This window comes from Anas acuta, chromosome 17, assembly GCF_963932015.1.
Source record: "Anas acuta chromosome 17, bAnaAcu1.1, whole genome shotgun sequence".
NCBI classification, from domain to species: domain Eukaryota; kingdom Metazoa; phylum Chordata; class Aves; order Anseriformes; family Anatidae; genus Anas; species Anas acuta.
In genome coordinates this window covers 10,290,072-10,303,986 of record NC_088995.1, presented here as the reverse complement: position 1 = coordinate 10,303,986, position 13,915 = coordinate 10,290,072, and the positions used below count along the sequence as shown (strand labels likewise).

General features: G+C 36.7%; 1 protein-coding gene across 2 annotated transcripts in view; it reads right to left on the bottom strand.

Annotated features, from left to right (window-relative positions):
- The window catches only part of LOC137841467 (septin-2), a 38,161-nt gene that overhangs the window by 21,639 nt on the left and 2,607 nt on the right, over window positions 1-13,915 (bottom strand). For both annotated transcript variants that reach the window (XM_068654399.1, XM_068654398.1), the window contains exons 2-7: window positions 10,327-10,378; window positions 9,075-9,174; window positions 7,493-7,579; window positions 6,775-6,898; window positions 2,104-2,238; window positions 1,536-1,653 (exon numbers count right to left, since the gene is read on the bottom strand). In XM_068654399.1, the coding sequence (XP_068510500.1) occupies window positions 1,536-1,653; window positions 2,104-2,238; window positions 6,775-6,898; window positions 7,493-7,579; window positions 9,075-9,174; window positions 10,327-10,353 (591 nt within the window). In that variant the 5' untranslated portion in view covers window positions 10,354-10,378. The remainder of the gene's footprint in view (window positions 1-1,535; window positions 1,654-2,103; window positions 2,239-6,774; window positions 6,899-7,492; window positions 7,580-9,074; window positions 9,175-10,326; window positions 10,379-13,915) is intronic.

The following is a 13,915-nucleotide window of genomic DNA, read 5'->3' as shown; positions in this document are numbered from 1 at the left end:
CTCCTTTTTAAGTCTGTGAATGTCCGTTTTTTGTTGTTGCTGTTGTTTTTTTTCCTTCCTTCCACCTAGTTCATCATAAAGCTGGTTGCTTTCATATGAACACCTCTGTCCCTTCAGTGGATGTTTGTCTATGTTGCAGACAAGGTTCAAGGTCCATGCAGCCACAGCTGACCCCACTTTAAATTCTCTCAAAGACAGCAGATATATTCATTTTTTTGGGCAAGTTCTGTTACATCACCAAGCTTTATAGAAACACAACAGGAACGTTAGTAGTACCTTACTTTGCTAAATTATGGTTGCTTACAAGTCTACACAAACCATAGTCACACCTTTCACTGTGGGGCACTGGTCTTCTCCAAAAAGAAAAGCCCTCTAAATTTAGGCTGAAATCAGTTCAGCTAGTGTGCTCTTTTGTAAGGATATCTAACTATATTATTTTCTCAGTTAAAATAAAGCTGTACTTCCTCAAAAAAAAATAAAAATAAACAAAACACAAACCAGAAAAATACCCCCATACAAAAGCACTTGGAGTAAAGATCAAACAACCATTCTAAAGAACTATCGGAAGCCAGAGGATCATAATCTAAATATTAGCCATGGCCCCCATCAGAACCAAAAAGCGGTAGTACAAAAATGCATTAAAAAATAATATAAAAGATTAAGGCAATCTTACCATTAAAAAAAGTTTGCATAATCTGATACAAAATGCAAAAGGCATTTTAGAAGTACTGATTATCTTTATACCCACGGCATAAGTTACTAAATACGTAAAAACTCAGAAGGTATCATTTTGCTTTGTAGGTTTCGAGTCTGTCACACTTTACAACTGATTGCTCTGCTTTTTAGTCAATAAACCTGAAAAATGCTCATGATCAATAAATTTTACTGATCCACCTTATGTGAACAGATAGCCTACTAGAAAAAATGCACATAAGAACACCCACATTTTGATAGTAAAGAAGCTATAGATAGCATCCTGCTAGTAAATCAGCCAACTACCCTACCTCTGTATTACTGTTCTCATTTGTATCATGGGTGCACTTACTAAGAAAATTTCCAGACGCCCCAATTTAACCATGTTTTAGTACAAACCATACAGCACAGTTAGAGAAACAAAGCAAGTTTCTTTTGGATAAAATTAAATCTGAAGATACACTGTTAGAACAGCCTTATCACACTCCCATCACTAAAGGGCATTCAGTCCACTACACTAAATTAGGACTAGTCTGAAACAACATCTGCACTACAAACATTTCAAAAAGATTCAAGTCCTCACTACAAATAGTTTCATACAAAAAGCCTTCTCTACTGGGGTGCACTGCTTGCTAAGACAGACAAAGCCAAGAATGTCCAGATTCTTATCTTGTGTAACTGGTAAAGTGCATCCAACTTCAGAAAAGATTTCCCACCCCATGCTTCTTGAAGATTAGTTCCTTGGCCAGTATCGTTCACCCCTCTTTAGTGTGAATTTACTTTATATTTGGCTTTAACATTGTATGGGTCACAGTGTTTCCAGGATGAAGTGTTAGACCTACTCTTCTCTTCAGCCTTTCTCTCTCCTTCAGTGTCAGTGTGTCGGCCTTGGCGATCACAGGGACAATGTTGACTTTTCCATGAAGAGCCTTCATGAATTCTACATCTAATGGTTTCAGCCTGCCAACAAGTGGAAAAAAAAAAACCACACGTAACATAAACTGCAGTGGAGTTTGTTTGCTTTGGATTTTAAAAATCAAGTAATATATTAAAAATTATTTATTTCAAACTATCTACAGAAATAGTATGTCCAGAATAAATTAAACCAGAGCACTTGGTTATTAGGTTGGCTGAATTGCAATTAATATTATCACTATAAGATAAATTCAGTACTGTAAGCTCTTATGTTTCTGGGCGATAAACAATGTAATGCTGGCTGCTTCAAAACCATATTAAATGCCAAAAAGGGGACAAAGCAGAGGAGAGTGTTAATCCTCAAAGACCATTTTAATTGCATTGGCTAACTGACAGTGTGGGAAGTAACTCAGTTAACATAAAAGTTAAGTTTCCATTTCAAGTAATGAACACTTATGAACATTAACACCCTAAAATACAAGAGCTTTTTCTTACCCATGCCCAAAGGGAGAGATGAAGTAAAAACAGCAGTGGACCCTGTTGTCTACAATGTGTCGTCTGTTTAGACCACTCTCATCATGAAGGTATCTTTCAAACTGGTTGTCAATGTACTGGATAATTGTTTTGAAGCTGTGGTATGGAAGGGGAAAAAAAGAATCATCTTAAATCAGGTTTAAAATAACAAAAAATGAATTATGCAAAGATAAGAACAGACAGGAGAGCATGATTAGGCTTTTAAGACCTTTCCTGTTGCAGAAGTTCAACTTTGTACTGTTGTATATACTACGGAGTAAAAGTATTTTGATAAAACAAAAAGGTATTTTCATAGCAGCCACCAAATGCTTATTTATACCTAAAGCTACTTTCAGGTGTTACTCAGTCCACCTGGACAAAAAATGTCAAGTGTAAACTCAGAAAAAAGCACTCAGTGGTGAGCCAACAGACAGTAACAAAGGACTGTCTACTTTTTTTTCTGGGAATAGGGGGTGAGTATTTGTTTTTAAACCAGCTGAAAACTGACATATCCTGGATATCCTCTTGCTTTACAACCCTGACCTAGAGCTAGGTTTCTACAGTTACTTATGAAAATTGTAACATTCTATTTATGTTTAATTCAAATAGATTACATTTGAAAGTCATGCACCAAAGTATCACATGATCTAGGCTATTTTTATTACCTAATAGAACCCTTTTCTGTTGGCAAAGAAACAATTCCTACTTAGTTCAAAGCAAATTAAAATATGCTCTGCAAAGAAGTAAAGGAACACAAAATTTGATCATATAGATTAATCAGATACAAAGAACAGCAACTAGAGACAGAAAAGAAAATATGATGCAGTACTAAGAGGCTTGTTTTAAGATATTCCAGAGCATGTAGTCACCTGCAAACAACATTAATACAAAAGGACACTTAATATAAAGTACTGCAGGGGAAGGAAAATGAACACACTGATGCAGATAAGATTAGGCAGATAACTGTGTGTCATGAGCATATCTTAAACTACTTGGGGGGGGAAGTGAGCAGAAAGTTTATATTGAAAAATAAGCTTAGTGTTGTTGAGAAATTGTGAATTTGAGTCAAGAAATTTAAGAAGGAAACAAACAAGAGAGCACAGAAATAATTATTAATCAGGAAAACAAACACACAATGTTGGCAATTACTGAGACAGGCAGAGAAGTCCGACCCTGGGGTATGCAGCACTACTGAATATAATGAAATAAACTACTAGGAATGATGGAAATGATCCTGAAGGGAAATTGATTTTCCAAATCTGAGTAAGCTTTTGGATCTGGGAGGAATATATATATTTATTCTACTATGGATTTATACCCAGACACGTCTGTATCTTTGCAAAATTTGCACCGTTTTAATTCATTGCCACAAAAGAAGACAACACAGCAAAACATGGAATCGTTTTTTGACCTTTGTGATACTTGAGCCTTTAAGAACTAGCATCTTAATATTTGTGTGTGTTGGAAAAGGACAACGTGTTTTATGTTCCTGTTGATCTTTAGATACACTCCTTTTAGCTGGTGAAAGGTAACAAGACTGAAGACTTACAAATATTAGGACAGAAACCAAGTACAAACAATGGGAAAGCAACTATCACACATTTCTCTGGCAATGTAATCAGTTTACGTGCAGTTTTCTAGTTCTAACAGCCATAATTTTCCCTATAAATGTGGTGTCAGTGTCCTGTACCTCCTGGCTTCCGGGAAACACCTGGCTTATACCACTGTGCTATCATTACTTCAGAGATAGCACATCCTGTATTATAACAGCAAACAACGTAACCATTGCATTTAAGAAGCCCATTGGGGGAAAATGAACAATATTACCAAGCTGCCAAAGCCCACAAAATACAATTTAACATAAGCCAGTGAAAAGGAAAAAAGATAAATAAATAGTTAGCAGCAGCCAGAAAGCAGTATCAAAAATGACCTGGGATGCTGTAACAAAGACAAAACAAGGCATATCATCACCAGTATCTAATAAGTTGATCTGCAGATTTTTTTTTTGTCAGCCATCATTTTGATGGCAGATTTAATCCCAAATCTGTGCATGAAGCTTCTCCCTCCCCACCTTAAATCATTTCTCTCCAGTCTGATGAAAGAAATTACTTCAAGAACATATTTCTCTTATGATCCCAAAGTACATGGAATACCCATTCTATGCCTCAATCCTCCCACCATTAAGAATTTTGCACTTCTCCAGACATTTTTTAAGCCTATTTTATGGATTTGGTATAACACATTCACTAGTAACTCATTCTCCAATCCAATACTGCTATGCTTCCAATCCAGGCCACCCATCCAATAATGTCCCAACCATTACCAGCATTTCTTCTGTGATGAAGAACACATAAAAACTAACCTCCAGCTCCCACCCTTGAAAGCCAAACCCTAGTAGGAAACTTACTCAGAAGAAAAATATTTTGAAGCTGTGTTAGTTTATTGCTGCCTGCTACAGGCATTGTGACAGTTTGATTTGCCAGTTCAAAAAAAAAAAATCAAGAAAATTCATCACCCTAACAAACGGGTAGTCTGCATAAATTGCAGCTTTCAAAAAATAAGTTTTATGAAATTTGAACTAGGATCAGCACCACCTACTGGTTAACAACCGCAGCAAATGTTCCTAAACAAAAACACAAGTTCAGGAACACAAGCCTGCTGCTTCCTCTGAAAGAAGGTAGCTGCATAGGGTTAGTCTTGATCAAAGTTTGAAACAAAGAGTCTATCCAGCCAAGTTCCTCTGACATGCTGTAAAGAACAGACTTTGTCAAAATGACATGCACCACAGCCCAGGTGAAGTCTCTATATGTGACACAAGAATATGGGACTAGAGAGAGAAATCCAAAATTAACTGCATATTTCTCTTTTGCATTCCGTAAGTAATGCTTGTTCCCGTAATATATTTTGATGATTAAGAATTGTTACAGAAAATACGCATAAAACACCAAGTTATTCTACTGGGTCTGAATCATCACAGAATGACTTCTACTTAACAAGCCTCCAAAAAGAAAAACTCTGAACACGTACGTCTCCAAGAAACATCTTACCAGAATAAACAAAGGGCATTAGAGCACAATCAACAGGAAGAGCTCTATGTAACACAATGCACGGGCTGCTGAGCTCTTAGCTCCAGCGGAAGGAAGCTCTAGTCGACAGTGCACAAAAGAAGTAAGACCATATTACAGTCCAGAAAGATGTCTCACTGTTACTCTAAAAGTTCGATTATTTTTAACTTAGTAACATTGGAAAAGTGGAAGAAAAATAAAGATCCCACACTATAGCTTCACTTTCAAACTGTGATTTATTTCACCCTAATGCAAATACCATTAAATAATTTTATTTCCTTCATTTTTGCTGTGTTTCTACCATATGCCATAGAAAGAAATGAAAAATCATGTCTGATAAACATGTTCTGCACTCTGCTTTGGTTACTGCCATATCCTGTCAAAAAAAAGGCTAAAAAACCAAGCACCTACAATGCTAATAAAATGTTTCATAATCACCTATATGCCTCTTTTCCAGTCCTTAACTTAAATTGAAAAACTCTAATCACACCACTGTTAACTTTACACTCCTTTTCTATACATAGCAACACTGTTTGCCTTAGTATTACAACCACCAAAATAAATGTCAACAAAAATAAAAGGCTATGCAAAATAATTATTATTAGAACTTCCTCAAAGACAAACACATGGCAATTCAAAGCTTAGCTTCTAGTTGCACTGAAATAATTCAGGCTTCCCAGTAAGTGCATTAATACATCTCATTTTATTTGAAAAAAAATGTTACTACAAAATCAGTTTTCTATTAAAAAGCGTATGATGATTTGGAACTTAGATTTGTGAACAAACTTACTAATTCTAACATATGTTACAAACTGCCTGGCTCCTTCATTGCTACTTTACCATTTTCTCTCTTCATAATAATTATACTAAAGCAATTGGGTACATCATCCAATGCATCTGCCCACATTTAGTTCAGCCATTAAAGACCATCAGTAACATTTAGGCTAGAGAGAGCTAAGTAGTAACTGCATCATAAATAAAATTCAGTTCTACCTAAATTGCTAGAAATACAACACAAAAAAAATGAGGGAAAAGTACTTATCTTCCTTACACAGGAAGTAAAAGACAAAAAAAAAGTTTCTCTCCAGCAGAATTCTGTCCAGAGAGGCTACGGAGACAAAGTTAACTGCAGCTCTCACAGAGAACCTTACTGGAAGAAAACGATAAATTTTGAAGGGAGAATCCTATATAGCCTAGGGAACATTAACAAAACCTTTTTAAAAAAGTGGGTACAAAATTAAAACAGGAAGTTTTACTAAGTACTACAGTTTTCCTAGATCTGTACTTGATGTCACAACAACAAAAAAGAGAAACTTGGTTTGAAAGCTCTCTCAAATTAAATGATCGTGTCACTTATTATATGAAGTTGAACATCCAGAGTGTCAGAGCGTTCAGTGTCTCTAAAGAGATACTCAGCTATGAATTCAAGGTAACACTGCATTAAGAACAATGAACCTGTTGCTTCCTTTCAGTACATCACAGTTCCCCAAGACCACCTTGAATCACTTAAGTACAGATGGACAGACAGAGTAGAGAAGTGTTTGTGTAAGATACAAACTACGGAGCAAAGCAGTATTTACACACATACCAGTCCTGGCTGTTAATGGCATCTCCATATCCTGGTGTGTCTACTACTGTTAAACGCAGTTTCACCCCTCGCTCCTCTATCTCTACTGTAGAAGCTTCGATTTGAACTGTTCTCTCTATTTTCTCTAAAATAAAGGAACATTTTAATTGTTATTATGTCTATCAATGCTGCAGAAACCCTTGCAGGAGAGAATAATAGAGGAGAAAATGCAATTCCTATATTGTAACCTACACAACATAGAATATCTTAAAGAAAAAGGTTAATCAAAATTTAACACCATTTCTTTGTTAAAAAAAAAAGTGAACACAAAAATCAATTTATTCATGATAAAATGCAAACTTAAATACTCAGAAGCATGCTAGCTTCTTTGTCAAAAGGCATGTGCACCTCTAATTGGGATTTTTAGACATTACAGGTGAAAAACAGAGGAAATAGGGATCAAAGTAAAACCATATTGACACCTACACGTGTTCTTATTAAGAAAAAACAACAAAACAAATTGATGAAGAAACAATAAAAATAAGTCTTTGAAAGGAAATTAAAATGAGAAAGTGACATATCAAAAGGCTACAAGTAGGAGAATTAAAACATATTAAGATAGTGTGAAGAAAGGGTCTCGTGGGTGAATACTATCAGAAGGAAGCAGTGCTAGCTGGAAGAACATGAAATTTCATAGGATTAGATGTATGTGTTGGACAAACTGCAAAACCACATTTACCTGCTGCTCCAGGAATATAACGTTCTGGATAAAGATCAGTCAGGAACAGACTATTAATTAAAGTGGATTTTCCCAAACCAGACTCACCTGTAAACAAAATAATTCAGGTTATTAAGCATATACAGCTTTTACTCCAGGCTTTTTTAAGTACCTCCTCTTTCCCAAACCCACATTAGAGAGGAAAAATAATTTGTTCATCAAGATCCACCCTAGCTTTGAGATAAAAATATCAAAGGTTCATCTAAGCAGTATTTAAAACACAGGAAAAACAAGCCTTTAGTGTTTTTATAAATATTACATGAAAATGCTAAGCTTACTGCAATAGATTTCATAATAAAATCTGAAAAGTCATACAGCACTTTAACTATATAGATCTAGAGATAGCTTACTTCATGGAAATAAAGGCTGTTTTTTGTTTGTTTGTTTAAACTTAAGAAATCAGGACCTGTAGCTTTTCTGTTGGAAGTTTCTGTGATATTTAAGGTTTTCCTAACCTAGAAATTGAAGATGAAACATTGTTAGGAAGGCAAATAAATAAAGCAATACCAAATTAACAGTAGAGCTTTGCTCCCTCATAGTTAGGCTAAATACATCCTACGAAATACGAAACAAAGAAAATTATAAGAAAATCACTCAAATTTCTCTTGAGAAGTTCCATCATTCTATAATTTCAGGTCATATAATTTTTGCCCTACATCAAAGTAATAAAGTTAAACCTGTAAATGAAATCACTTAATCTGAATTTCAAAAAGTTTCTTTATCTTTCCTAACCCAAGGAATCAGAGGAATCAGCATTTTGAACAATTGGCTGTGTTATTTTAGATTCTACTGACCTAATCTTACAGGTGGAGAAATTGTCTGTAATTAACATCAGACTGCATTAAATAAAAAACCTGCACTCATCTCAAATTACCTATTTATCTTACAGACATTGCTAAACGCTCTGTCACCAAGTAATCCCAAACAGTACAACAGAGCATGCAGAATAAGAAGGAAGCATTATGCATCTCATTTTCATTTTTCAATAACATGCAATCCCAAGGTAACTACTGCTACAAAAAAAAGGTATTGTACTCCCTTAGCATTTATATAACACTAAACAGATTCTGTGCAAGCACACAACTTAAATTGGCTTTGTGTCTAAAGGTCCTTTCAAAGACTCCTCCTACAGGTGCACACTCATGGAAAAGGCAAATTAAAAGTTTATTTATGATATCAGAATGAGTCAGCATAGAACAGTGGAAAACACAAAAGCAGTATCACCATGTCAACGGAAAGGCATTCATGTCTTCAGTGTGGAAATGGGAGTCAAATAAAGACTAAGCAACTATCCCTAACATCTGATGATGAGTCAAGAACACAAGAATGTCCTGCTGGCTCAAAGTCATCCTCTTTAATCACTACAAATATTCCCTTTAACATTACTAAATAGAGAGTTAACTAGATAGAGTACAGAGGTTTGAAGCTTTTTAATTCTGTATGCCAACAAATTGCTACCTAGGAACACATACTTGTCTATGTGTTGTTTTTTTTTCCTACTGGTTTAACAGTCAAAAAAAAAAAATCTAAACAAGTGACTTACCAACCACCATCAGTGTGAACTCAAAGCCCTTCTTCACAGATTTCCTGTGGACCTGGTTGGGCAGATTAGCAAATCCCACATAGCCTGCTCCATCAGAAAACTGACAAGACAAAGAGAAGTTGAATACAAATGAGACTCTCTTCCCCTCCAAAAAGTTGAAACAGAGTTCATGTGATTCTATACCATAAATTGCACAGGAGTAAAGCACACAGAAAAACAGAAACAAAATATTTTTTTGCCGTTGTAGCAAAGCAGACCATAAAACAGATTCATTTACCAAGCAGTCTGACACAGAAATTTGATAAAGAACTTTGGGCCACCCATAAGCAGAAGTCTCCCCTTGGGTTAAAAAAAAAAAAAAAAAAGTATATATAGGCAAAATATAAATACACACACACACAAATTTGCAAGAGCATGCTTCTATAATCTAGAACTGTAAACAAACAAAGGAACAAAAAAAACATGACACAAACGTTTTAAGCCAGAGGGCAAAAAATGCCTGTTCAAATTTGTTATCTGCTGCTATCACCTATAATAAATAACGCGTACACTCATGTAGAAAAACAAGAACACTGTAGTAACACAGAAATAACCAAGATACAATCACACATCCACCTTCTGCTTGTTAACCTGTTCACCTATCTTCAGAACGCTTAACTTCTAACACAAAAGCAGGAAAAAGAAATGTGCCTGAAAAAACTTATCAAATAAGAGATCTGAGCCATAAAAATGGCAGTCTGTTTCACCATCTGTTATAAATTGACTGAATATCTAATACGAGCCTAAAAAAGAACCACAGCCACTTGATTTAAGGACATACGAGCTAGCTGTAACCAAATGTTTCTTCATAAATGAGCTTAGGAGGAAAACAATTCTTATGCAATGCCATACGTCCAATTGGGGTGGAGGGGAAGTCACTTAAAAGCCAATTAGTTTTTTCTAGCAATCCTTTTAAAACCCACTCAGACGAGCAAAAATACTAGAAATAAAGGATTGTAAAATGAAATTTCTTGAGGTAAAGGCATCATTTTAAATATGCAATCAAGCACTGAATGTATGGCAAATATCTAAAAGCATACTGCTAGAATCACATATAAGCACAGTTTTCATTAAGTAGTTATTTTTACAAAATGGATCTGAAGCATTAATGTATCATCTATTTATAATTTAACTCTTCAGTAAAACCACAAGTATTTTCAGAAGTCGAATAGATTCAAAACACAGAATTTTGGCTATGCAGTCATCTCTTTACCTTTACTTTTTCACCTGACTGAGACATGTTTCGTCACTCCAAGTTTCAGACACTGGAAAATAAAATTCAGAGTACATGTTAGGCGACTTGAAGATTACTTTAATTTTAAACTGATTAATTGCATATAATCACTGCATTTTATTTCAGTGGAATGAGTTGTTACGCTGTGAAAGATATGCTGCAGAGTAAGCCAAAATGAATACTTCATTTAAATACTTCCTTTAGGGGCAAAAAGTCCCCTCAAAAACTCAAAATATTAAAATTCAGTATCCTTAAAGATCTTTCATCCATCCTGTCTTTAAAGGAAAACCATCTACTGAAAGCTAATGCTGAATATGCATTCATCCTACCGATGTTTGGTTTGTAAGTTCACTGTGGTGAAGCTAATAAAACTTAATTCAAATATTCTGCTCCCAACCCTCTATGCAGGGGTTCTTCTTCCTTTTATTTTCACCCTTTCTACATATGAATTATATTTTTCCTTCAAGTTTGTTTGGTTTACAAATAGCTTAATGGAACTGTTGTCCAAAAAGTAACATTTGGAAATTGCAACCACGTATAAAAATTGTCCGGAGAACAGGACACCTACTGGCTTTCCAGGTGAAAGTTGTAACGTTACTTTCAGTCACTTCAAATTACTTTCTCTAACTTTTAGCCGAACACTGTAGAACCTTGGCATATCCGCACGGGACACACCAATTCACGCCGATCTGAAGGACCACCAAAGCTATTTGTACTTTAGTTTCAGACATCAAGAAAAGCTGGGTTTTGGCAAGCCTTTATCTTTTCATTCGAGGCTGTTAGTTGTGCTATAGATTAGTTATCACGGCAATAGTGAGGCCCTTTTATTTAGAGTAGCCAGAGAACACTGACAGGAAATGAAGAAGTGGAAGGAGCACTTCACAGCTTGCTTTGTTGACAACACAGCTCTTGGCCTGGAAAGCAGGGAAGTGACCTATGCAGGCACCTGTGTGTTCAGACATAAATGCTTTCCTGTTGGGCAGCAGCAGTCACTGGAGCAGGATATGGTGCGGGCTCTGACAACGGACGCTTGACAGGCAAACCCTCGTACAGAAATACCAGGCCTTGGACTAAAGGAAGAGTCAAAGTTAGCAAAATTGCTACTTGGAGTTTTAAAGAAAACTCGTCTTCAGCTCACACGCATTTAATTCACCCTGAAGCAGGCATTTCAAATCTTACCCGTGTGTAGACACCTGCAACTATGCAAGCAAGGATTTTTTTTTCCCTCCTCCAACTACTTTCTCCATATTCCCAGTTCATTTGCTTGCTAGCAAAAGCCTAAGACATCCACCACTGGGAAAAAAGGAGGTCTCGATCCTAATCACCTTCTGACTGCCTCTAGTCAGGCGTTCCTCAAAACAGCCTCAAACACCCCGTAAGAATAACTTAGAAAAAAAAAGTTTATTTTTCTTTGGCCATGACGTAAGGCTCGTGCAGGCCAGCGGCCAACCTGTGATGCAGATCCCTGAAGGCTTCACAGCTTCACTGACAGATGCAACTCATCGCTTTGTCCAAGTTTTGTTTCCACATTTGGAACCCACTGTTCCCGCCTCTGTCCAAAAAATCAGCAGCGTAATTGAAAAGCCTCAGAAAAGCTCCCAAGGTGTCACCAAGCACTGACACGGGCAGACCTGGCCGGTTTGCTCACAGCAATGGAAGCAGAGGAGCCACCCAGAGCAGCTGCCAGAGGTAAAAGGAAGGAGGGGAGCAACTCAGATTTGGGTATGTATCCTCTGACAACTCCAGTTTTAAGCTGACAGCGGTCACATCCCCTGAAGCATTAACCCAAGATACACGATTAGAAAGAAGAGTCAAAATTGACAACTGCATTTGAAACACCTGGCTTCAAAATTTATCTGTCATCTCCCCAAACACTAGATGTACAAGAAATTATTCCACAAACAACTTACAAAGCCCGTTTCCTGTGGGCTTTGTGCCTTGTGGTTGAACCACCCCCTACCTAGTACTACGTGAGCCCTGAACAAAGCTGCTCCACCCAATGCCAGCTTTGGCACTCGTAGCTGCTGCTTGCCCCTGGGCACGGCAACCTCAGGCTCCTCCTTCCACCCCTTGCCAGCTGCCTGTTTTCCTTCCAGCTTAGAAGGCTTAACTACGTTTTCTAAACCTTTGAAAACTATGGCTGAAAGCCATCCGAGGCTCCCTTGTCTCACTAATAAACTGCATCCCTGTTACAAACGCGGCCTAATTATGTAGTAAGGGAAAGATCAGTGAGTTGATGGAGTCAGTTTGCCTTTCTGAGAGCAATTATCAACGTCATAAAGTAGCCTTCATGCAACTGGCACTTTTGGAAGTAGTCAAAACAGAGAAGTCAAGTAATAAATATACTTGAAAATTGAACCCACACGAACCTTTGGTTTTCCAAATGATCAATTTTCCCACAAACTACCAACCATAGGCCTCACGTAACAGCCTAAGCTATGAAATGAGCTATTGCCCTTACTTGCATAAATATTATTAATGGAATAAATAGTTAAAACATGAACTCAGTCACCTGCAAGAATGATTTAATCTTAAAACTGCCCCAGGCACCCGTATTACCGACGCTCTGCCCTTTCCCAGATCCCACCAGACAAGTTACATTCACCTCACATCCCTCTGGCCACCAGCTGCCAATAGAATTTCTATCCCTCATGGTATCTACCTAATCTTCATAAAGTACTCTGGAATCAATTAAAGTACACAATGCAGAGGCATTTACAATCACCTTTCATCAACTCCTAATTTTAAGATACTGCAATCTGATGAGCATACAGGACTTTTGGAAATTAAATTTACAGGTGTTTTTTTAAGATAGCTATAAAATAACTTGAATCAAAAAATAATAATAATAATCTGTAAAACTAGGAATTACCAAGTTCCCTTCAAAGGTTTTCACATCCTCTTTTACATGGTTCTATTATTAAAGATAGCTTCAAGTAAAGATGGTGTACTTATTAGTTTAAAGCAATTGAAGCAATTTTCAGTTCAGGTCCTTTCCTACAAATGCAACATGACACCTGTGTGTGCTGCTGCTTTATCAACAAAGGATTTAGAATGAATTTGTGTCATGTTATGAACCTCCAGAGTCTTCTGGGAGATCGTAATCTGTTGCACCGGACACTTTTCCTGATTAGTAATTTAGGTTAGAAGGTCTATTTCCTCGTGATTAATGCTTGCACTGAACATCAATCAACAGAACTAAAAGTGAAATGCTCTCCCTGTAGTCAGAGAATCAGCTTCAAAAAAGTCTTTTTCCTCATCTTCTTATTCTTTCCACCTTTCTAGGCATAACTTTTTCTACCCAAAGGGCTAGGATAGTTCAAGTTGAACAAAAATTCAACTGCCGTAAGTACCTATCATTCTTAAGAAAAAAAAAAAAAAAAAAAAAAGACCTGTTCCACAATGCTTAAACGAGGCATTGTTCCACAATGCTTAAATGAGTTCGGACGAATCCTCAATCCTTCAGCCTCAACACATTTTCTAATTCATAATACTGCCCTCATGAGGTTTCCTAGAATATTATTCAATCAAGCAACTTCCCTGAAAACCCATGAGTCTTTCTGCAGCC